Consider the following 25,775-nt stretch of genomic DNA (forward strand, 5'->3'; position numbering starts at 1 on the left):
TAATATTATTAATTTAATATTTCCGACAGTCATGAACGCCTCTTTCCTCCTTTTCGCTAAGCCCCGCCCCCTCCGCCGCCCTCTCGGTGGGACTGTGGGGGCTGACCGACGGACGAGCGACAGCCTACCAGCAGAGAAAAAAGTCCACCATGTGAAAAAAAGATATATAAAAGGGGACGCGTAAAACCGCAAAGTTGCCAGGGTTAGACCTTTTATTCGTCCGCCTCGCCTCCAGCGGCCCTGGGTCGGTGTGTTTTGAACCGGGCTCGGTAGAGAGCGGATGGACAGCCGGAGCGGAGCAGGACAGTCTCACCGACGGTAGGTACTCACTGTCCGTCCGTTTGCATTGTCTCTGTGTGTCAGCCGCTGGGGGTGAAGGCGCACTCACCGGGGAATTCTCTCCTTTAGCTGGTACCTTCTCGTCCCGTTTGTGGAAATTATTATCCTTATTTAGCTAAACTAGTGTTTTAAATACCGCGCGAAGCTAATCTGTCATGCTCCCTTCAGGTTCCTCTTTTATGTCCCGGACCAGACTGTCCATGAACATAAAGCAATGTAGTGTCCCTGTAATTTTTCCAAAACAAGCTCTTAAATAATCATGTATATTAATAATAAAGCATCTTGTTTCACCCCAGAGTTCCTCGGCTCGCTCCTCTCTCTGGAGGAAAAGCTGTTACAGAGCTCGGCTTGTATTTGGCTGATGTGGGGAAACACATGGCTCACTTGCCGTGTGGGACCCTGCCTGTGTGGACCCCCGGACCGAGGGAGTGATTTTACAGCTGAGCAACGTGTGATGGACTGTCCCACTTTGATTCCGGTAGTTTCCCTCACATCTGGTAGTTGTTCAGTAGCTCTGAAATCCCCAAAATATGAGCGGTGAAGAGGGGAGACCTTGGTTGTTCAGACCCTGTCATCAGTGATTTCCAGACCCTGATCTGGCCTGAAATGAGTCCACCACAAAAAACTTTATTCTGACAGGTCAGATAGTAGCAGGGGAGCTGGACTGGGTCTCCCTTTTAAGGTGAGGAATGTGTGTAAAAACACTGAGATAGGATTATAAAGACTGATGCCAGGGAGATCATCCCATCACAAGGTTCCCACTGAGGAGAGAACATGATCCTCATTTTATGCTTTACAGCCACGTAAAGGTTTCAAACAACTGCTCCTGCTGTAATAGACATCACTTTCACATTTATTTTTTTACAGTTATCTCAACTTTAGTGAAAACATGACAGACTGTTCATTCCTGTTTTTATCTTTTGTCTATGTTCAACACTACTATGTCCAACTTAGGGTACATGGCATGGAGCAAATTCCAGGTGACTCTTAGGTGAAGGCAGGGTACATTCTGGACAGATCGCCATTCCGTCACAGTGAGACAAACAGCCACTAATGGGAACGTTTAGGGCCACTTATCATCCTCAAACACATGCTTTAAGACTTTAATTAATTGTCAGCACCACTGAGTTTCACTCCATCCAATCCAAATCTTAACCTTTAAGGTTAAGATTACACACCGTAACCCTCCAACAGATTTCTCTTTAGTGATGTTCAGAACAAGAATGAAAACCAAGGGTGTTTCTGCCAGAGCCCCGCCAATGTGGACGGACATGCCACAGATAATCTGGCTTCCTGTTCTCTTTTAAAACTCTCTTAAAAACAAGTTTCAATGTGTTTTTGTTGAAACAACAATATTATCTTTTTTATTGCATTGTGTTGTTTCACATTACATCTTATTCATCATGATAAAGTTACAAAGTGATTCACATTAAAGCAAATTAGACTTGTTTTGAAAAGTTCAAACTTGTCACTGTCACTATTCTTGATATTATCTCTGTATCCTTGCATTTCTCCATCCATCCACACTCTGTACCATTGAGGGCACATCCCAAAGAAGGGCAGGGTACATATCATGCCCCAATGGGGGAGCTAAACAAACATGCCAAAGGAGAAAATTGTGGCTTTTATGTGTAAACAGTGCCACTGTCACCATCAGTTACTGATTTCATATCCATTCATCCATAATTGTACAGACGAGAGACCTTGGGGCCAGTGCTCCTGCAGGTTTCAGAAAAATTATCCAACAAAAACAAAAACAAGCATTGCAAAGCAGTAAATCCTATTTATGAGGTGTAATTAGTGCCACCACAGGCTGCAGGGTCTGCTTGCTGTGATACAAGGAAAAATTCTGACTTGAAATTATTCTCAGCAAATTTGGTGCTCTGCCTTTTTCCCCTTAAAGATATCTTAATTAGATCTATCATGACCTTGAATTGGTTCTCAGTTTTGCATCTGCTGACCGAGAATGCAGGTCACTGAAATGTGAAAGAAACCAGACAGGCACATAACAGAACATGCAAACTCCACACTGTGCTTTGGATGCCAACCTGACTGGCTGGTTCCAGATAGATAACGATTACTCAGATTAAACCTCTGTAGAGCAAGTGAATGATTCAGGGTTTGTTTGAATCAAGCTGCTTTATGATTGATATCAAGATGTGACATTATTTTCTCTCTGGGTGGATCCAGACAGTGACTTACCGTCTGAGTTTCTGAATGTCAGCTTCAGATCTCAAATTAATCGTGATGCTCTCAGTTTGCAAATACCGTTAAACACAGAGCTATTTCTGTACTTTTTAATGCTTTGCCATTTTACTTTTTTCTTTTGTGAAATGGACTATGTTATGAAGAACCCTTGGTTAATAAATTCACTGATCAGTTCAGCTTTTCCTAACATCAGCGCAGCACTTAACGCAAAAACCATCTGTCACAATGCTGGAATCATTACACTGAAATTGAAACGCTATAATATCCACAACCTTTCCCAGAGTTGATGATTCACTGACATAATGAGCCCCATTTGTGTTCGTCTGCTTTTCTTCTCATAATCATAAAAATGGCTACTTTTTCGACTCTGACCGGCCAGAAAATGAAGATTGAAAATGTAGGGCATGATCTTCACGCCCTCGTGGATGATAGTTCAGACTTATACTTGGATGGAGAACGATCCACTTCAAAGTGGAATGGGATAATTCAAGCTGAAGTGGGTGGACCCAGTTTACGGTACTTTGTGGCCTGTTGAAATGACTGAAGCCTTGTTGAGTTGTCCTCAGTGGTACACTGCTTTGTTTACGAGTTGAACAGCTCTGTTGTTGCTCTGGGCTGAAATAATGACAAATTGGAGACAATGGTGAGTTATGTGCTTCAGTTTGTGGGTTGACACATTTTTGCTTGTGCGGATACAGAATTCAGACATTTTAAAGCCTTAAAAATGATCATTTTGAGTTTGTGTTCCATTTAACAGTTACTATAGCTGAAAATTGTTGCACTCTTGCCCTTTTTAAAAACTGTGGTAGTCCTTTACGTCACATGGTCAAAATCCAATGTGCAAAATGTAGCTTTAAGAGCAACCAACACGCTGTGGTGACATTGCTGTGGGGCGTTTCTGTGTGAGAAAAGTTCACTTAAAGCCTTTTTTCTGCACCGTCATTTCCTGTACCCCTGTGTGTTTGTGTGTGCAGGTGTGTGTCTGTGTGACCTTTCCTCTCACGGTGCAGAACTATATCACTTTTGGGGAGCATAAAATAAAATTCCCATCATGTAAATTCCATTTTAGTGGGAAGAAGTTAATTCGAGGTTAGTTAAGTTGAAGCGCCTTGAGGAAGTGAATGTATATTAATCTAATGTCCTTTGAAGAAAGCTCTGTGTGTGTGTGTGTGTGTGTGGTTGCTGTTGTTTTAATGCTCCTTTTTCAGTTTGTGTGAAATAAATGGAGCAACAACCAGAGCTACAGCGCTCGCCTCCTTTCTCTACTGTAATTGGTGCCATCTGTTTTGGCTGCGCTAACATAGTCTGAGGAATGTTGCAATCCATTATTCACTAGGTTATTCGTTACTGTGGACAAGAGCAGCCAGTGTCACGTCTGTTCAGGCCAATTCAGCCGGGGGGTAAGTGACCCTCTTGGAGGAGTAGATTAATAGTCTGTTAAATCCTCTTCTGGTGTTTTACCTGGAAATTCAGGACTAAGAAGCTTGGTGTGTTTTGTTTCCCCAGAATCAGTCCATTTGCTCATTGCACCTCCTACTGTTTTAAATCTTCTTTATGGGTCTTTTTAGGGTCCTCTTCCTCCTCTGGGACTTCTCCTGTCAGAACTTGTTTTCAGCCACATTGTTTTTCTTCCCTGACCACTCAATTTTGCAACTTGTGCAGATGTTTAACAAGAAAATCTGTTGGGTTTTGTAATAGGAAATATTCAAATGACACACACTGTACATTATTAATGTTTTTGATGCAGTTTTTGCCTCGGCTCTCTTTCTCTCTGCACAGGTAGCAGACGCGTATACCATGCCGACAAGTGATGGCCCCAGTCGCTTCCCCGTTTTTGTGGCTCCGCCTCACAGCCATCATCAGAGGTGCCCGGGTTACGTTCCCGGGCGAGTGGCTCCTGTCCGCTCGCCGCCCCCAGCCAAAGCTCCGCCGCCTCCGCCCATAAAACCTCACGGTCCACCGGCAGCACGGCAAGCCACGTTCAACGTGTCGGAGGAGAACCAGCGCAGGGAGCGTGCTCAGAGGCTCCAGCAGAGAAAAAACACTCTCATCTGCTGCGGGGTGTCGTTGGGTGCCTTCTTCTTCACACTCATCCTCGTCCTTAGTCTCAGAAGTGGACACGTATTGGATGGTTAGTAATAAGAGTTAGTGACATAAATCTCAGCTGGATATAAAGTTCTTGATGTGATCCAACACCTCTCCATTTGTTACACGCATGATCTGAATCTGCTGCTGTGCATATGTATTTCTTTAATGACATAGTTTAGTTTTAGATGTCTTTAAGTGTGAAATTCTCAGATTTGTCACTAATCTTTTCAGAAAATTGCCCAGACCATAATCCATCACTAAGTAGCTGGAGTCCAGGTCACCAGCCGGAGAAGGCTGTTGTTGTGAGGAGGGGAAATCTGTTCAGGTTGGATTCTTCAGCGACCTTTCTTTCACTTACCATCCAGTCAGGAGGTAAGCTTGTTGACACCCTGAGTCCCTTTTGGGGCTTTGCATCACTTTGAAGCTCTAACATTCATTTACTCAACAGGTTATGTTCAATTTATATTTGTAATCCAGAATGTAGCATTTGAGAATTCAGGTAGTTTTTTTTTCTTTTCCTTTTCACAGGTCAGGTTGTTTTTGCAGACGCCACTGATGGTTCCAAAAACATAACTGTGAGAACACATCACATCCTCATAGAAGAAGGGGGAGCCCTCCATATTGGTTCACCCAAATGTCGCTACCGGTCTCGCGCCACCATCATTCTCATTGGCCGTTCAGATGACACGTCCATGCCAGAGGTCCCCGGCTTGGGCCGAAAATTCATAGGCGTCAAGGCTGGAGGGACTCTCGAGCTCCATGGTGCCGAGAGAGTTTCCTGGTCTCTGCTCACCCGAAGCGTCCCGGCCTCCGGCCTCTCCACAGGGGGCTATGCCTTCCAGCGGAATTTCAGCCGAGGCATTAACCTGCGTGTGGTTGACCAGGACACAGCTGCTGTACTGTTCACCGAGCGCTACGACACGCACGACTCTCCGAATGACAGCCGGCGGCTCACCCAGCTGCTCCGCTCCCTGCCGGCAGGCCGCATCGTCACGCTAGCTGTAGGAGACTCTGCTGTCAAAAGTCTCCTGGATGAAACAAAGAAGGCCATTGAGGAGAAACTGGGCAGCAGTTTTGTCTACGATCTCAAATACAGGTAAACACTGCCTCTTTGTGAGTTAAAGAGATGTTGTAAAAACCTGTAAATTGCAGATTTTGCACATTAGATACAAATAAAAGCACAAAGGATCATTTCTTGATGTAGCCATTGGACCCCGTTACGGGGGTGACGCTTTGGTCTGAGGTTGTCAAAATAATATTTGTACATGTCAAAGAAAACCATAATGAGACACTTAGTAGAATCTGGAACAGACCTGAGAGACGGGGACCTTCGGCGGTTCTCAGAGGTTATACGCAGGGCCGTTAAGTAACCCTGACCCAGCTGTTGTCATTTTTTTGTCCAACGGTGTGAAAAACACAAATACAGCTCCAACTTGAAAGGCACTTGGCTATTAGCAGGTTAACAAGGTGCTGTAAACATTCCTCAGATTTTATTCTCTTTGACATGATGCTTCAGGACAATTGCTGCTGTTATACTGGATGATGTGAATCTCCTGTTTCAAAGGTCCCTGATTGTAACGAAGCAACACGTTGAAGACTTGTTCGAGGTTTTGTTTGTGAGAAAGTTGTGGCATTTTAACACGACTCATTTGAGAAGCAAGTGTGCCAATATAATACCCGACTGCAGTCCGGCTCCCACCAAGGTTTAGCTGAGAGTCAGAGTTCGACTTGCTCTTCTGCGTGCCTTGGTTACAACAAAATGTTATTTCAGTTACATCTGTATTTATATCATCTTAAACTTTTCTGACAGCCTCCCCTCGGAGGCTCATAAGGTGACGTTGCCAAGTGAACATATGCTCGCTGAATATCTTTTTTTTTTTTTTTTTTTTTGAAATGAAGTGATGGTTTTGACTAAAAATCCCTGTAGATCATTAGTCAGATAGAGCAGCCCATCAACTATGCCACATTCAGTGTGACTGGAAGAAAAAATGTCCACTTCATTTTGATGCCATTCCTTAATAGTTGGGGTTCCTGCCGTGCCATTGGCTGATTAGGGTTTGGTGTTAGTTCGCAGCTGAGTTGCGCTGCGACGGCTGAATGTGACTTTGCCCTTGGCTCAGATGTGTTGCGACATACGCCAGTATTCTTTGTGTCTTTTGTGTTGGTTCTGCATGGTGTGTTGACTGTGCAAGTCTCTGGGATTGTTTTGTTGGTTCTTGGTCTGTTTGGGTTGATAAAGAAAGTTACTGTGTTTTTGTTCAAGAGTTAAAGCAAACCCTCTCACCTTTGAAGTCTCAGTACGTGGACTGACAACACCAGCATGCTGCTCACACTTCACCCTCCCTGGAAAGTTATTCTCTTTCCTGTTAGTCTTTTGTTTCTGCTGTATCGTGCTCCACCAAAAAAGGAAGCGCGCACAGGATAATGGTGTTACAGTCAGAGTTTCCAGGATTTGTGCAAAATGGGACAGTTCATAAGGTTTTATTTCCCTCATGCTTAGTCCTTCAGAATGGACATATTCCAGAAACTTATACAGGGTGGAGTTTTTGTCACAGAAGAGCAGCTTTGGGTTTTAATTTTGACATTTTATCTTATGTTACTGCCTTTCAAATACATACAAGTGTCAATTTGACACTTTTTGTGAGCAGTAGACAAATACAGTGAGTACTTTAGTTGGAAAAACTATCACTGTGCCAAACTCCTTGGTGTTACATTTCACCTATGGCAGAGAATGCCAAGGCAACACAGGAGTCCTCAAACAAATCCCTTCAGATCCGGCAGCAGAGCGCTGTAAACGAGTCAGACGACGGCATCCTGTGTGTGTTCAATGATCCTTATACCAATAAGTTAACTTTGTGCGCTTTTCTCTAATCCTAGCTTCATGCGGATTTGCCTGCGGTTATAGGAATCCATGTATTTATGAGTCAGGAAGCAGTTAAATGTCTTGTTAAAGTCACACTATGGCAAGTTCAGCAGTAGAGACATATGACCTATATGTGTGACCATGAAGGCAAAGTGTAAATTAGTCCGGGCCATGCTGTGAAACAGCAGTGAATTTTCCTGGAAAATATAAACAATAAATAGTGCAGCTTGTTTCTTTTTTTTTCTGTAGGTGTTGTCGCAACATACACACTTTGTGACCTTCGACTTTTAAAGGAAAATCTAAAACAAAAGAAGAGCAAATTTGCAGTGTCGCACAAATATCCCTGAAATTCCCAAAGTTGATTTCAGTTGCGTCAATGTATCTTCGAGACTCGGGTACTCAAACGTCTGGGCTGCTGCCTCGTGCCTATTGACCCCTCTGTCTTTAATCTTTGCCTCTCTGGAGAGCCCTCACATGTGCACAAACATACTTTCATCCTGGTGTACGGTGGTCTTCATAAATCCCCTCTGTCCTTCACACAAGTACTTTTCCGGTCATACAGTGAAGTCCTTAAAGGTCAATAAACATCAAATAAAGGACGTGGCTTTAAAAAAAGAGGCTCTTGCTGATTTCCTCCCTGTACCACATATTTTCCTGTTTTTATACAGCAGGACGACTCATAGAAAATCTGGGACAAAGGAGTGTTGAGCGCACCGGTTGGTTCATCAACTAAACTATTTGGGCTCGTATGGGTCTTAAAGGTTGTGCTGGATGTTAAAACAATGTTTTTTCAAATACTATCTCCCCAAGCACACTGAGCACAGCGCTCGAGATAAGACGCACTCATTCTTAAAAAGCTAATAACCTCAATGGCTTGGAGTTGCGGTGTGCGGTCCAGCTCACAATCACACGCCTTGTTCCGTTCACCATCCACACCCTCAAGCTTCCCCGTTGGAATGATTTCAGCCTTTCCTTGTTCAAGTCGTTGCAATCTAATTAGAAATCATTTTCTTGACATTCTCTCCTCATAAGATAGTGTGTAACACAGACGGGAAGAGTTGGAACTGAAGAGAGATCTTTTTCCAGACACGATGAAATAACTGTCTGTCTGTCGTAATCTGCTGTGACTCTTGTCCCGCAGAACAAATCTGGAACATCCTGACTCTGATACCTGATAGGAAAACACACTAAAAGCAAATTCAATTGACTTCTTCTCGCTTCGATGTCTCTACTAACACTATATTCCTTCCCATCCCTCTGATCTCTACAGACAGGCGTGGGCTTTGGTCTCGGTGGTCGGGGGCGGCAATACGTCATGTTCAGAGGACGTCAGGGAACACGAAAACCACGACACAGGTGGCAGAGCTGTGGCGAGACGCAACTTCACCACCGTGGACGGAGTGGGCTTCACCGTCACTGCCTACAGCGAGTGGAAAAACGGTGAGAATCGGTCTGAAGCCGCTCTAAACCAAAGCTGACAGCAATTAAAATGAAATTGTAATGTGTCTAATATATATTGTCATTCTGCGTGGGTCGTCTGTCTCGGAAATGATTAATGCTTTGCTTAGTAATAGCTGTGTAGTTAGTGAACTGTTGAACTCAAGACAAGATTAAAGTCTCTGCATTGAAGAGTTGCAGGAACTTATTCACTGCAAACTGTTTTAAGTTCATCCTCCATCATCTCATTTGTTTTTTTCCCATCTGTTGAGAATTAGGAATTTTATTATGCAGTGGTGTTTAGCCTCATTTGTTATGTTGGCTCCCTGCAAAAAAAAAAGAAAAAAAAATCACAATTTTACATTGCAAACGTCTTTGAAAACACTGTGACACATTTATTGACTTAGGTTTCCTTTTAAATAAGTCATATGCTGTATTCCTTCCAGGCTTCCCCATCTCAGGCTTCCAGGTGGATGCCGTGGACCAGGTGGTGCTGAACCTGCAAGATGAAGTGCAGGAGACCTGGCGACCTGGGGATAACATTGTCGTTGCCAGTACAGACTACTCCATGCACCAAGCGGAAGAGTTCACCCTGCTGCCCTGCCCTCACTGCACCAGCAGGCAGGTCAGGATACAAGGTGAGACACGATAAACAGATTCATTATTATTATTTATGGTATGTTTTTGCTGCTGCTGCCTCATATTTTCCCATTCACAGAATAAGTCACACTGACAGACATTGCTCGGTACAATGCTGTTTTGCGAAACAGTTCTGTGGCTTTAAATGATGTTTGTTTATATTTACCAATGGCTTAAGAATTTGAATTTTATTCACTTGTCAAATGTTTAGTTATCTGTAGAGTAAGATTTCTATTCATGCGATTGGTCTGAATTTTAAAACTATGCAAATGCGAAATGCCGCTTTCAGGATTCTGTTCAGTCTTTGTCAGAGAAAAAAGGGAACTCGTGCAGGAAATAGACTTCAGGCGAATTATGTCATAAAATGACAAGTTCAGTGACGAAAGTTGAGCAACTTAAAAGCAGCAGAAAGCAATGAAGATCTTTTACTTCTTAATCCTCGATAAATGCATCCGACAGATGTAGTGTTATTAATCCTGAGGTCCAGTGAGATCTCATTTCCTTTACAGCTGTTATACTGATGTCAGATTGTTGGAGAAAAGAGCTTGCCTATTAAATTTCAGAAGTAACCTCAGCTCATACCCACCACAGGCTTTCCCTTCTCAGTCTCTCCTGCTCCCGTACTGTTCTTCTTGAACAATCTGTGCGTTACATTTCGTCCATCCCTCTGTCAGTGACGTTTCCTGATCTCATTTTTCTGTTATCAACAAAGACCAACTCCCTTCCTGGAGCGAAGGGTGTAGCAGTGAGTGTGTGTGTCTGCCATGAGAAAACGCTGAGCGGCTGGAGAGCTGGCTTTTGCAGCCTGTGGGCAAGGATATACGTTCTGCATCGCCGAAGAGCTGATCATTTCTGTTTCATATGCAGTTCATTACTTGGATTTTTGTTATTTTGGCCGGTTGCTTCAGGGGTGTGGTTATGATACTTTTCAATGCTCGGGTGGGTGTTGCCGAACATATTTCCTGTGGTTGACAGTTGGTGGCATGTGGTTTTCAGAAAATAAACCTGAATTTGGGTGATGCCACCTTAGAAAGGTTACTTTGTGTGTTTGTTCCCTCATTTGACCAAATGTCTGCCGGTCCGTGTTTCCCAGGGAGGCCTCAGTATAACCATGTTGGAGAGATCATAGATGGAGTCGACATGCGAGCTGAAGTGGCTCTACTCTCCAGAAACATTCTCATTTATGGAGAAATGGAAAACTCCTGCTACGGAAACAACATGTGCCAGTTCTACAGCCACGACACCTTTGGAGGCCACATCCAGGTGTGTGTGCGTGTGTGTGTGTATAAGTGTAATGTAATACCACAGGTCCTTGTTTAGACTACACTTTATGTCTGTGTTTGCTGATGGATGTTTCTCTCCCCATCTCGGCTTGACTTCACTCTGGGACTAAAGGTCACTCTGTCTGCAGTAATCCATTTGACAGAATCCACGCTGCGAGGCCAACGTCTGCATACACTCTATATTTATATGCCATCCTAAATGAGAGGGGTCATTCATGTTCAGTTTAGTCGAACCTCTGTTCCCCATTTCTCACCCATTCTCTGACTCTGGATGTCAACTTTTACTGAATTTTACTCTTTTGAAACGAACACTAAAGATTACAAAAAAAAAAAAGGACAGATTAGGGCCAAACACAGTTTGAGTGAAGCCTCATACCCTCCCTGGACTACGGTACCCTTCTCGCCGTATATATCCAGCTACCCCTCAATAATGTGGTTAATAATGGAAACCTTCTTTTCTTATTGGTGGAAAATACACATCAGCATTCCTTCTGCGCTGTGTAACTAATGTTCTGATGTTCTGACCCCCTTTGGATGAATTAATTTCTTCCACATTAGCAGTTTTCTTGTGTTTTTTTGTTCTTTTACCGTATGAATTTCGATATGTTTGGGGGTGTTCGCTTATGTTTCACAACACCCCTCCTTAATCCATTACCCAATCTCGATGCAGAAACAGAACTCTTTGGCAGCAGTGTTAATCAGCTGTGTTCATTTGCATACAGGAAATCATGTATATGTATCTCATGTATATGCATTTCATGTATTAATTTTCACTATGTTTATTTCTTCAGGGTTTATGCTGTTAAAACAGTGATTATGCATGTGCTTCTGTCAGCGATAGAGATGGTCAGTAAGAGCTGTGTGTATTTGGGTTAGAGTTACAGTTACAATCAGGGGATTGGCCAATACCCCCCTTAACACAAACCAGACCCAGTGGATTATGCCATACCCACAAAAAGACCTCCTAGAGAGCATCGTACAGCATGTTTGTGTTTCACGTTTGACCTTTTTTTTTTTGTCTGTTTTCTGTTTGAATCTAGATTTGGGCTTCTATAAACCTGCTTCTCTTTCTGATCAACATCAGTGGTTTTAGTGCGGCTGGATTAACTGGAGCGTGATGCCAGTGGGATCATATGCAAACCCAGAGAATAACTCTGTCGACCTGAACCCTGAACTTTATGTTGTTACAACTCAGCTCACTTTCTCCACTTTCTCTGTTGTCTGACGTCAACAGATTCTTGGTAACTTCTCATCAGTCCATCTGTCCCATGTTGAGCTGAAAAACATGGGTCAGCAGAGGGAGAAGAGCCGCTACCCCCTCCACTTCCACATGTGTGGCGATGTGGACCAGAGGGGAGGCTACTTGGAGCCCACGTATGTGGACGGACTCGCCATACACCACTCGTTCTCCCGCTGCCTCACCATCCACGCTACCAACGGCCTGCTGGTGAGCACCTATAGTCAGCCTTAAATGGTCTTTAAATCAGTTTCTATTATTTAAGGTCAAAAATCGCTTAAAATGTATAGAACTAAATGAGGAAAGACAGCCAGATGATAACTTTTTCTTCTTTAGTTTTCTTAAAACTCATTTCTGTTGAACACTAATGGATATCGCTCTACTTGCACTGGACATAGTTCATGTTGTGATCTGATTTCCTGATTATTTTTTTCCTTGCAGTTGTTGTATTTGAGTTTTACTTTTAGTAGAATGAAAATGTCTTTAAAGTATTTTAATCTGAATTTAGATCCCCTGATATTGTTATACTCCTACAAATGAGCAACATGTGAACGTTTGAAAAGCTCTGATGACAAATGGCAATAATGAGTATTGGACATTTGTCCTTCGATAGATTTGAGGTATTTGGACAGCATTGTTTTTCACGTTTCCTTTCTGGCACAGTTTCCCTGTGAATTTTATCTTCTTGTTTGTCTCCATGCACCTTCCTTCTCCACTGACGTTCAGCTGGGTTGTAATAAAGCTGATTCTTAGGATGAAATACGTCCAGGAATTCCAACTATTTGTGGAAATCAGGGCCATCCTGCAGCAGGGGCATACAGTTTTATTTTGCTCCTGTTACAGGTATTAATGATGTAGACATACAAATGGTGTCCTTGGACAATTGTTTACCTTGGTTGTTTCTTACATTAGTTTAAATTGCATTGTTCCAGGAAAAAAAGTCAAAGAAATGTCATGTTTTTGTTTTTTTTTTTTCTCCAGCCAAGAACTCGGCTTCGGTCCCTCTGTGCGATATTTATGTTTTCCTGCTCTTTGCTTTTGAAACAGGTGAAAAACACTGTTGGCTATGACACCTTGGGTCACTGCTTTTTCCTGGAGGATGGCATCGAGCAGCGCAACACTTTCTACCACAACCTTGGCCTGCTGACTCGACCGGGGACGCTGCTCCCGACTGATCGCAACGAAACCATGTGCACCAGCATCAAGGACAAAGTGTACAAGAACTACACCCCTTCCCCAAGCACAGAGTGCAAGTAAGAGAATCAGGATGATCATTTTGTGTTGGTTTAGTTTGACAAATGCACAGCATTAAATAAAGTGTAATTTCTCTATTGTCTTAGTTCTTAGGGGTCATTACTTTTATATCAATTACCACTTATTTCATGCAGCCTGCTTGTCAATCGTATTTCTGAGTTATTCCACTGCCAGCAAAGTATGACATGTCAATTTTTAACAAAGAAATCGAGCCTATTCTTTACCATCCTTTAAACATAAAATACCTGTGATCCCTGAGGTCTTGTTAGGCACCATTAAACACACGACTTGACATTTAAAGAGGAGCTGATTTGTTCCCTTCTTAAATGTATCCCTACCAGTGTCGCAGTAAATCTCAGCTGCGGGAGTCAGTGTGAGAACGCTGGTGAGATACTTTGTTTGATGGAAAACAGATGGCCCATGTCCATGCCGCAGAGATACTGAGCTCGGTACGAGTGCGTGAGAGAGATATTTGCAGGATGGTTTTATCTATGCAATAACAACCTCTGCTCTCCGCGGCATGTTTTAATGTCACAGTGGAAACAAGGGAAGTGCCTCTGTGAGGAAGGCAGAAAAGTCTCTTTTTTTGTGTGTGTGCAAGTTGACAGACACACACACACACACACACAGACTGTTGTAGCTGTCTGGAGTTTTTAGAAAGATTCTTTCATCTCTTGTCTTCTGCATGGGAAGTCATCATTTCTGATGTCGTGAAGAACTGCCTTCATAATTTATTCTGTCTTTCTTTGTCTTTGCGTGCGGTGGGGTTGCTCTCCAGGGCGGTGTCAACGTTCTGGATCGCCAACCCCAATAACAACCTCATCAGCAATGCAGCTGCTGGTTCTCAGGTAAGAACATCTAAGAAAACCCGATTAAGGAAAAAGCCATCAGCAATAAGATTAATCTCCGAGTGACGTACTGCCTGTTATTGATGCGCATGTAGCTGCCTCGGCTTTGGCGTTCCCGAACTCCATCATAATAGAAAAACAAATGGCAGGGTTTTGATGCTCATAACGAAGTGATCCATCAATAAAATTGGATTTAGCAGGTCTTAGTGTTTGATAGAGTAGTACAATAACTTAGTAAGACCTCTAAAATATGAAAGAGGATCTCTTTTCCTGTCTCTTTTTAATTTCAGCACAAACAATGCACAGGTCCACAGGGGAGGCTTAGTCAGTGAACTCCTGATTGGTAGGAGGTATTTGTGTGATATTTAGGTTGTCTCTCTCGGTCTAATGAACAGTGGTCTGTAATAAGCCGCTGAGCTCATAAGAACTCCTACATCTGTTTAACTCCCGTGACGTGACTTGACCAACATGGGAACAGCATAACAGCCCTTCCTTACTGCCGGGAAAAGTTTGAGATTTAATTTCCTACCCCCTACAGACTAAATGAATAGAAGCACATGTAATAAAATTCATGTTGTTTTTGAGTATTTGCAGTGTTGTTTATCACACTCTCTCCGTCCATCTTCCTATTTCAGGATGCAGGCATATGGTTTGTGTTCCACAGCTCTTCCACTGGAGACTCTCATGGGCTGGTCCCAGAGACCAAGGCAGAGCTCACGCCTCTGGGGATTTTTTACAATAACCGTGTGCACTCCAACTTTAAGGTATTGGTGGCGTTGCTTTCCAGCGTAATTTCAGCTCCAAGTATAATACAGGGTTTCAGTCAGTGCCAGATAGTTGTGTTGTCCCTCTGTGCCCATCAACAAGAAAAGTGCTGTTTATTGCTTGTAAAATTTACACATTGCTCAAAGTTGTGTGCTTCTTTTCTAGATCATGAGGAGCACTCTCAAACACACACACATAATCTGATCTTGAAACAGTAAAACATGTCCATCCACCCATGCTTCCACTGAATAACTGAATTCTACCCCATCACTACAGCAGGTCTTCTCCTGAAGCTTTAAGCCCCTCGTAGTGACATGGATCAGTGTGCAATGAGCATTTTTGTCCCCACCGGTAGGGAAAAAAAAAGACACACATGCACGCCCATGTGAGTGTATTCCACAATGTAGCACTGTTGTGAAATGACAGACCTCGGGCAGGTGAACTGTGAGTTCTTTGTCCAGTCTGACCACAGCAGCCTCTCTCACAGAGGAAGGAGCCCTGAGCTTTAAAAACTATACCTTGATTATATCGCAGGACCAACTCGGAGCGCACGTTTCCATATACACAAGACACACTCAGATGTAGTCCAGGTTTCCCTTAAATGTATTTTACAGCTCACATTTCTAACAGGTCAAACTAATCCACATGTCGTGGAGTATGTAAATATACATTGCATCTTCACATACGGTACATTCTAAATTCCCACAGTTCCCCTCACAGCATTGATCCTGTAACTCTGCAGAGCCGGATTTTAAATTTAGTATATTTATGATACCACACTGTAAAATCCACGAGCTGACATGTTTATTCCGCTTCAACAGAAATAGACCTGTGGCATGTCCTCCGTCTCTGTGACTGCCTGACTGCTTTTTTTTTTTTTTTTTTGAGAAAACTTGCCTGCTTTAAATAAACTTTTGTCTTCCCCAGGCCGGGCTGTTTATTGACAAAGGAGTGAAAACCACCAATGCAAGTGCTGCTGACCCTCGGGAATACCTGTGTCTCGATAACAATGCCAGGTTTGTACGCGTGCACAAGAGCTGTTTCTATACGGAGAACTGGGTGTGAGTTAGAGCTGTCACAATGTGAGTTTGTTTTGAATTCTATTAAGCACATCCTGCTTAGCTTCAAGTGTTTATAAATGGATAGTGAATCACAGCTGCCTGGTATTCTGCTGATGTGTTTGTGAGTATCTTATAACTGTGTGCTCTCAAAAAGCAATGTGGTGAGTTTCTCGTACACATCATGGTGTTCAGTTACAGTGTGTAAATATCAAAGTATTTCTGGTTTACCGACGTGTTTGTTCAATGCCACTGTCAATAACTGCATGGATTACGTTATTTATGGCTTCCTGTTGTATATCTGTGAGATTAAGGCCATCGACAGGGACTGATGATGGCTTCAGAGTGTGTTGCTGCATTTTGGTGGAAGGCCTGTCTAGTTTGTGTTGACAGAGAAAACAGGGCTTCACAGATAAAGTTTCCACTCCGCAGCTCCCTACCTAAATACAGCCCTCAACTCGCTGGAAAAAATCTTATGCGTCCACTGAGACTGCTGGCCGCGCTCCTTGTGTATCTGTGAGGGTATGCATGTGTGCAGAGGAATGAGGGGAAGGATTTTAAATGTTACAAAATGTGTGCAGAGGAACTGAGATGGGGGCAGATTTGTGTTATGTGATTCTATGAAGCTGCAGTAAAAGGATATCGGACAGTAATAGTTCTGAGAGCTGATGTTTCGCTCTGCATTCAGGTCAAAATTCCCCCCAGAGAAACATTTCGGTCCCTGAAAAGATCATTCTGAAGCGAACAGCAGGAAGTGCCACCGTGAGGCTAAGAAAGAGAGCATAAACCACTCCCGTATTGAAGATTACAAAAGCAGAAGTTAGGCTGATTTGAAGCTCGAATGTCAGCTTTGTACAAATTATGTTGCCTACTTGCATGTGCGGTTGGCATTAAAAAAATATCTTGAGAATGCCAGTTCCCAAGGCACATTAATCCTTCTGTATTTAATGGGTTTTTGTCTTTTAATGCCACCTCCAGGATGCAGTGTGGGAGGCACAGAGTGATGTCTGAGTCTCCAGAGTTCAACTTCAGGGTTTAAACTTTGAGCTTTTTTGCAAATCCTGTCTGCAGTTTTATAGCAGGATGACGTAACACTGATGTAATAATCATTATCCTTCTTTATTTTCGGTTTAATCCTTTTGTGCGCATGATTCATATGAGGACCATATGTGCTGTGAAATTTAGGGAATTAGGTTTACCCCAGTAGGGACAAGTAGTTTAATACACCGATAGAAAACAGCAGGACAGACGGGTGATTTTAACGTGCGCGTCTTCAGATTCCGACCTCATCAGGATGCTGATCCCAGCCGTCCTCGCGTGGCTGCGGTCATCGACACTCTGGTCTCCTTCAAGAACAACGACTTGGGAGCGTGGATCCGAGGCGGAGACATCGTCATCCAGAACTCCGGGTGAGACAGACAGTGATTCAGCTCGTGTCAGCTTGGCACTCGGCTCGGTCTTAAACAAAGTTTCAGCTGAGGAATTAAAGAATGGTGTCGTCACAGCTTGAAGTGGATCGATGAGTCACACTGGAAACACGACGTAACCGCGCTGCACATTGCTGCGGTGACACTATCTACTTCTTGTTCCTCTTTTCTTTACTTGGAAAGTAACTTTTGTTCAACGTCTGGCTTATCTCACCATCGGTGTTACCATAAATACGCACATTTGCTTTGAAATACTCATTTAATCACTTCCTTGAACAGCTGGCTTCATAACATTATATACCCACAGTTTGCTGAAAGAATCTTTACAAGAAATATATTCTGTTTTGTGCAGATTTCAGAAGATTTAACATGCAATTCTTTTTTTCTCTGAATAGCTTTGCAGATAATGGAGTGGGACTATCTTTTGCCAGGTATGTACTTGCCTAATTCACTATTTTCTCAATCTTATATTTTTCCATCTGCTTGTTGGCTGGAAAGAGACTCTGTGATTGATAGATACTGAGCTTAGAGGAGAAGTTTGGACATTTTTGTGTTGTGGTATCATATCAGTCATGCTTAATAATGTGCTTTTTTTCTGGCAACCTCACCCGTATAAAAAGCATAAATAATCCCATTTACATGTGGAGGATATATGATAGCATGTTTTTACGGCGCTGTTCTTCAGTGATGGCAGCTACCCGAAGGACGAAGGCTCCAGCCAGGAGGTGACACAGTCCCTGTTTGTGGGTGAAAGCCAAAACAGAGGAACCAATGCAGGTCAGAACAAATACTGGGGAGTCGGAGGGACCGACGCCAAAATGAGGACACTGCCAAGAAACAGGTGAGGGGGAGCAAGGAGTAAGAGATAAATGTATGACTGAATTTCGGAAATACATACTGTATGTGTACACGTGTGTGAGTGTGGAATTTAGAGGAAGAATTCCAAATCAAGCTGAGTTTTCTCAGGAAGGGCAGAAGTTTGGTTGCAGGAGTTGCCAAAGAAAATTATTTTAGAGAAAAAAACAAACAAGGAAGAGAGAGTCAGCAAGTCAGAGTCAAGAGCAGCTTCAGCTGCTTCAGGTTAGTGAACCTCGTTCGCCTCCTGGTTCTCCACCACAGGTTTCTCGTAGTGTTGCAGGTATTGTTGTCCTGAAGGAGAGAAAGCATAAACAGACAAGTGGCAAACGGCTTCTCTATGCAACTTGATGAACCAGGCTGGTGGTTTGTGACCACTGTGTACAACTTTACAGCTGTTTTATAGGTTTTCTGACCGCAGTGTGACATCTGGCTCAGTCGCTGCGTCATTGTGGTCACTGCCAAAGCTGCTGAATTTTTTATTTTTTTTTTCAACTCGAGATAGGTCCGCTGAAATGTCCTGACTCCAGTTTTCTTTTCGAGTGACCTTTCATTTTTTAAGACATTTATTATAAAGAGCAAGGAGAATCTTGTGAAAATAAGTTGGACTTTGTTTCTTGCAGGACGTTCCCAATCCGAGGTTTCCAGATCTACGACGGGCCTGTGCGGCTCACACAGAGCACATTCCGGGGATTTGTCCCCACACCGGAGCGTTACACCAGCGCGGTGGGATTCAACTTAAAGAACACCTGGCAGCTAAACCCTCGGAACAACCTGTCACAGCTCAGCTTTCACTCCACTGTGAGTAAACTCACATTTCCATTCTGAAATACTTTCAAGACCAAAATGTCTTTTTAAAGTACGTCTACTGTTCCAAAAGTTACTGGACTGGGGGAAAAAAAAACATCTATTGTGTATTTCACTGTGTCATATTTTATTGCACTCCTCCTATAATGATGTATTATTGGTTTATAAGCAAGTGATCATCTACAGTCTTTTCTTTGGGGTGATTTGATGTGGTTTATGTGACATTTTTGGTTCCTCCCATGCGATTCCAGTCATCCTGTTTTCAATCTTTCATTTGGGTCAGCTCTCTTTTGATCCTTTCTTCTATCCTATTTATCCATCTGTTTCTTCTTTATTTGTTGTTTTTGCAACTTGGCTCATTGCGTTTCACTCTTTTTCTACATTACACTGTTTTTTCTCATGTGTATCTAGTCATCTGTATTACATCAGATCAGAGTTTTGGCTGAACTGAGGTTGGGATTTCTCTCTGGCAGACACAACAAAGTAAAAACAATTAGAAGCCTCCCTTCAGATCCAGTTTAAATGAGAAATCGCTAGTGCCCTCTGGTGGTAGCACAGTACAAGTAAACCACGTCTTCAGTTGAACTTTTCAGTTCTACCCGGTGGGGCAGGGGAGCGACTTCCATCATTTTTTTTTTTATCCTCAGAGGGCCTAATTTCATTGCAGCTAAATGATTAAATTTATGTCGTGTCCTAATGCTTGTGTTCTTTTTTGACGTCGTCAGGTTGGCCTGCAAGCTTTTTTCGGCCGCCCTGGACAGTGGTTTGAAGAGAACGACCTGGACGGCGACAAAAACTCCATCTTCCATGATGTGGACGGCTCGGTAACAGGATACAGAGACACTTACGTTGGCCGTGCCGATAACTACCTGATCCAGCATCCTGGCTGTGTGAGGCTGCCGCAGTGGAGCGGAGTGACCTGCAGCGGCCGATACTCTCAGGTAACGCTCGGGGTCGGCACCTCTATGTTGTTCTGTTCCTCTGATGCCAAACGTCGTTCCCTCCGCGTGACCGTTCCGCTCCACTGCCTCCTTCAGGTCTACATCCAGACGCAAGGAGCCTCGAGCCTGAGTTTATCCATCAGCAGAGATGAATACCCCGATGCTCCTCTGTTACTGAGGGGCATAAACAGCCAGGGGGCGCCGTCTCAGCAGTACCAGCCTGTCCTGATGATGAGCAAGAGTTACACTCTGCACTGGAGCGGCCCGGCGCCCAGAGAGGTCGTCCTCTCTTTGATCAACTTTGATAAGTAAGGAACAAGAATTTCCTTTAATTGAATTTCTTTTCATATCTTGTGAAACACATTGTCACACAGTCTAGCACTTGTTTTTTTCTTTTATGAAGTGGTTTTGTGTCGTTGGTCTGTTTCTCTCATTCAGAGACGACTGGGTGCTGGTGGGACTTTGTTACCCATCAGACACTGCATTCCAGATAATGGCGGACATCAACGACCGGCAAAGCAACAGTTTTGACGATATCGTAGACTACGGCACAGTGTCGTCCCTCGCGCTGCTGCAGAAGAATCCCACCAACAGGAAATACTTCTTTGACCAGTCTGCTGGGTGAGAGTCTAAATCCAGTGTTTCCTTTTCAAATGTTTTTACACATTTCGCCTCTGAGTATTGCAGTCCGCTCATGAAATCCAAGAACGGATTAAAGGATTTTGTGGTTCAGCTTAACTTTTAACACCAACTCACATCAACCTGCGATTGTCAGTTTTCTCACACTAATGACTGAAACACGATTCCAGTATTTCAGATATTTTGGTATTTCATCTATTTTTTTCCATCACTCTGAGGACTCAAACTTTTCTTCTCCTGTCCTCACTAAACCCAGCTTATTGTGGTTCTACCTGCGGGCCCGGCATGGTCGCGACGGCCACAGCTATTGTTCAGTAAAAGGCTGCGAAAGAGTGAAAGTCATGGCGACGACATCCTCCAGAGAGACGTGTAACTGTACGGGGAAGGCCTACCCCAAGTACTCCAAGACTCCCTCAGCAGTGCTGCCGATGCCAGCTCTGAACACGCAGCCCTGCAAAGGCTGCGGCGCACAACAGGTCCGTCTTTTACTTTGGACATTTTGGCATTTTTAGCATAAACCGCCTCCACTGATCAAGAGTTTTCCCTCTTAGCTTGTGTTTTCTAGTGAGCCATGGACTTCCTACCTCCAGACACAAGTCAAGTCTCTCAGCAGCAAACAGGAGCAGGGCGGAGATAACGCCTCCTTCATCACTGTGAGCACATCAGCCAGCAAAAGCAAATCAAAACTCTTTTGTTGGAGTTTATTGACGTTTTCTTCCCCGTTTCCCTCCAGGTGAATGAAGTGACCATGTCCTTCTCGCAGCCCGGGTTTTTCCTGGTGTCAGTGGACGCCTGTACTGGAAAAGTCACCAAGAAAACCTCATTTTCCAAGATGGATGCCAAGATGGAGCAGCACCTGAAAACAGGAATACCAAAGCGGTGAGCCAGGGAAACTCACTGGTTTACAAAACATTCCAGAAATTCCTGAAAATTAATTATTGAATTTTTTTTATATATATATAGAAATCCAGGCTCACATTGCTCTACACACACACACACTAACACTCAGATTGGCTTTTCAAACCTAAAATCCCGTTTGTTGTCGTTTCAGCTCAATAGTGCTCCTGGCAACCCGAGGTCAGCCAGCAGACCTCCCCGCTCTGGCACCGTATCTGGTCTCCTTCGGTCTGGCCAAAGCTGCTGACCTGCACAGCAAAGGTTAGGAACACACTCCACTGTTTGCTGTCTCCGCACTGCTGTGTTTCCTCCTGTCACCCTCTCACTGCTGCCTGTCACCACAGAGAGTCTGGCGCTGTGGGGCTTCCTGGGTGGTCCTTCGCCTCCTCCGTGGGTTTCGCTGCAGGCCGGGGAAGGGGACGACGCCCCGGGGCCGCAGGAGCGCTACTTGCCCCTGGGCTTGGAGCTCTACGGCTGTTCGCCGCCTGCAGCTCAAACCCGCAACGACCTGGAGCTTCTGAAAAAAGCCACAGGACAACAATAAGCAATGTGAAGTGTACAACTTACCGACGCGACAAGAACACTCTTGCACACAGTTACACAAACACACAGCCAGCTGATGAATGTGAACTGCTGAACCTTTAATTTATTTAACAGCGACAAAGATGTTTACTGATTTCACTTGGATCAAAGGTATTTTATTATGAGCAGGGTGAATATTTTTGTGATTTGTTTGTGTGTGTATGTGTGTGCATGTGTGTGTGTATGGTTACTTTGCCTTAGGGCCATTAAGTCAATGCACTTTTTCTTTCAGAGACACAACTTGCTTTCTCAGCCAAAGTGATCAAATGGAGCTTTACAATAACTTGGCCGGTTTATCTTGTGCACCAGCAAAAATACACCTGCAGTAACAGGCGAGATCTACCTAACAATCTCATTATTATGCTTTGATGATAGAGGCTGACTCAAAACAGAACATAATGCATTACATCTGCACACGCCAGAAGGAAATTATGAAAAGAAATTGCATTGTCCCTGAAATTAGACCGTGTTAGATCAGAACTGAAAATAAAAAGAGAGATTAGACACACTCAGGTCAAAAGGAAATTATGAAAATAAATGCCACAGTGTGAACAGCATTATTTCACAATTACCATGTAGTGTAGAAAAAATAATAAATTAAAAATCTGAGCCAGTATCTGAGATGTGTGTAGAGCTGATCTCACTGGGCTGCAACAAACTGTGACTGAAATTCATGGGAGAGAATTTCTCTCCTAAATGTGTTCAAAAAATTCGCTAAAGGCTTTTTTTGTCTCAGTCTTCTCAGATATCTCTAGCCTTTCTTGAATCCTTATCAGTTTCTCACAAATGAATTTGTCAGACTTTTGTTCATCCAGCAGCTTCTGCATGTGTTTTTCCTAAACTTCTGATGACAAATTAATTGTAGAACTGGGAATAAAACTCGCCAAATATTATTTTTCATCGGGCAAGTTTCATGCCAATGCAGAGCAGGTTTCATTTGAAAGTCAATCTAGTATTGTGCAGATCTCAGGCGAGTATTATATGAATGTTGTATGTTGAGCAAGTTAAGTATCGTGGTAATGTCAAGTGAGTATAGTGAGAATGTCTGGCTAGTGTCGTGCAAATGCAAAGCCAGTATCATGTGAATGTAGAGCGAGTATTTGTGTGAATGTCGAGTGAGAATCACACAAATGTCCAAGAGACAACAACAGGCAAATTAAAGTCAGTATCGCATTGAGATCGGATTTGAATTCCAAATTCAGATTTTTGGAATTGTGAAAACTAACGATCTTATTTTGTTGCTTTGCTGTGCCTCAGTTCGTTGCGAGTTGTTACCGCCCAGTGTGATAGGAGCTTTAGGAGCCGTGCTCACAGAAGAGGAAAGCGGTGAGCTCAGATAAAGAACACTTAAAACAGTGTTTGTTTGTTTTTTCAGAAAAAACTAATAATATCAAGCCATATTCATGTGTCAGTGTTTTTATACTCCTGCAGATAAACAGCGTTGTGCAGGGATGTGATCTGGCTACATTTGCCTTTCAAAAATATGAAATGCCATAAAATAGTTCAGGCATCGCCGAACGTCGCCATCATAATGTAAGAAATGAATCTTCAACTGGAAAACCTCCTCCGATCATCGTGCAGCTGTACAAGTTTAAGCACCTTTTTTTATTAATTCCTACCTGGACTTACTGGATCTTTGATCTCTTTATAGTATTTATCTTCTCACAGTGAGTGCAGGCCACATGTGCAGCACAAATGTACTAACATCTTCCTTTTCTTCATTATTTTTTTTTTTTTCAAACTAAATGGAATGTTTTTCCTTTTGTCTGCCTCATTCACAATCCTCTCATTTACTTCATTGCCAAAAACCGATATATTTACAGAATGCTTTTTTTTTTTTTACTTTTGTTACTTTTTTGACTGTACAGCAGTGAGCAGTACACGGATGTTGTAGCTGCTGGAACGTCCGCAGCTTCATGTCGACACTATGTAATCTGTTAATGGGTGTATGGATGCGAGCAGGGCTCCCCCACTGAGCAGTGATCATTTGTGACTGTGTGAGTTTGTGACTGGCCATGGGAGATGGAAGGAGGACAATCACCTTGTTGCCTTTTAACCACTCTACTGTTCAAAAGAGCAAAGGAACATTTTCCCATCGCTTGACACTTTGGAGATTTGAAAACGAGACGCCTCTCCTTTTCTGTCATGAAAACTGAACTTTGTTAAATATGATCTTAAACTCTGTACATGTAAGGGGGACACAAGTTGTCAATATTGTGCTTATTTGCTGTGTTTTCTGATGTGTTCTTTTTCTGGTCAGTTGATAAATAATTATGGGATATAAAGTGATGTTGTTATAAAGTTGACAGTTTAATAAACACTTTCATTTGTGCCTTTTAACCCAAAAAAAAAAAAGTCATGTTCTTGCAGTTTGATGCAGTTATGCAGCGTCAGCACTAGGGGGCAGTCTGGTATTTTAGGGAAATCTTACCTCCAGCATGAAAAATAAAAAAAAAAATCATGTCAGTTTAGGATCTGCCATGCTGAAATGAATTCATTACAGTAAAGCGTGTGAGAGTGTAGCTCAGGATGAACAGCTTAAAATTCAGGTTTTTACAGCCATGAGAGCAATCACTCCTCAAATTATCAGCTGGAAAAACCGCCACTCTTCATTTCACCTGTGCAGGGTGGACCGTGCCTTCAGGCGGGATCACCTCCAGATCCGAAGTTGAACTGTGTGGGATCAAAGATGAATGAATGGGAGCTTATTTCACTCCTTCTCTCACGAGCCTTGACCCTAAGATAAAAGAAATGCAGTTACTGTCGGATGTTTTGATGAAAACAACAAAACTGGCCACACATTGTTCACAATTCAGGTGGGATTTGCACTGTATTATTAACACCTATGGGCTGGGAGTGTGTTCACCTCGAAGAAGTGAACACACATGTTCAGCCATACATGTTCAGCATGGCGTGCAGAAAGCTGTTTCACATCATAAAAAGAAAAAAAAAAGAAAAAAAGAATTGGATTCGCCATCCGCAGGAAGCGGGATGTATTTGAGGTCAGCAAGCTGAGCAACAAAATCAAACGTTTGGAGTAATTTGTTAAATATCTGTTGCATGGCGAAGCACTTGCTATCTCCTGTTGGCCGTGTCTGTGTCATTGACAAGAGAAGGATATAAAAAGTCACAGCCCAAAGAAATATGGTGCACAGCCCACCACATGGCTCGGGTAGTGGATTTACTTGTCTATAAAACGGTCTGTGCCTATGAAGGCTAAGCTCTCCCACACACACACCATTCTGGTTGTAAGAGAGGACAGATTGGCGTGACATAGTTTGCAGGCAAAACGACACACATGAGGACAGCAGCTATGCCTTTCTCTCATGCATCTGCCGTTTAATATAAAAACAGAACACAGTGTTGGAATAGGACAGCATCGTTTCCTCAGTGTGTCTCTCTGCACCGTCCTTTGCCTTTAGGTCCTCATGGAGACATGAAACTTTCACAATGAGACACTATCATCATGAGACAGAGGATCTGTCCATCAGATTTGTTTGCAGATTTGAAAGCTTTCCGGGCGGCTGATATACGTCCTTTGACAGTTACGCTCTCGTGACGCCTGGATGAACCGAACATGATTAACAGCTGAGTTTTAATTATATAAT

At 43.2% G+C, this 25,775-nt stretch overlaps 1 protein-coding gene across 1 annotated transcript; it reads left to right on the top strand.

Annotated features, from left to right (window-relative positions):
* The first annotated feature begins 135 nt into the window (after positions 1 to 135).
* cemip2 (cell migration inducing hyaluronidase 2) lies at positions 136 to 24,243 on the top strand. The gene is made up of 24 exons (XM_030104524.1): positions 136 to 318; positions 4,327 to 4,678; positions 4,867 to 5,007; positions 5,164 to 5,731; positions 8,769 to 8,938; positions 9,382 to 9,573; positions 10,668 to 10,837; positions 12,092 to 12,304; positions 13,142 to 13,347; positions 14,127 to 14,196; positions 14,832 to 14,960; positions 15,889 to 15,977; positions 17,297 to 17,428; positions 17,842 to 17,877; positions 18,132 to 18,287; positions 18,925 to 19,102; positions 19,834 to 20,049; positions 20,146 to 20,357; positions 20,488 to 20,670; positions 20,945 to 21,164; positions 21,240 to 21,341; positions 21,422 to 21,567; positions 21,740 to 21,846; positions 21,930 to 24,243. Exons 2-24 carry the CDS (start codon positions 4,345 to 4,347, stop codon positions 22,127 to 22,129), a joined length of 4,170 nt encoding a protein of 1,389 aa, XP_029960384.1. The 5' UTR covers positions 136 to 318; positions 4,327 to 4,344; the 3' UTR covers positions 22,130 to 24,243.
* Positions 24,244 to 25,775: the final 1,532 nt, after the last annotated feature.

Source organism: Salarias fasciatus, chromosome 12 (genome assembly GCF_902148845.1).
Source record: "Salarias fasciatus chromosome 12, fSalaFa1.1, whole genome shotgun sequence".
Lineage (NCBI taxonomy): Eukaryota > Metazoa > Chordata > Actinopteri > Blenniiformes > Blenniidae > Salarias > Salarias fasciatus.

Excerpts from the sequence above, each read along its gene's own strand:
- cemip2 (XM_030104524.1), top strand. The coding sequence starts at position 4,345 with ATGCCGACAAGTGATGGCCCCAGTCGCTTCCCCGTTTTTGTGGCTCCG. Across the intron at positions 5,008-5,163 it reads ACTTACCATCCAGTCAGGAG|GTCAGGTTGTTTTTGCAGAC; the intron begins GTAAGCTTGTTG and ends TCCTTTTCACAG. Across the intron at positions 14,197-14,831 it reads ATGCAGCTGCTGGTTCTCAG|GATGCAGGCATATGGTTTGT; the intron begins GTAAGAACATCT and ends TTCCTATTTCAG.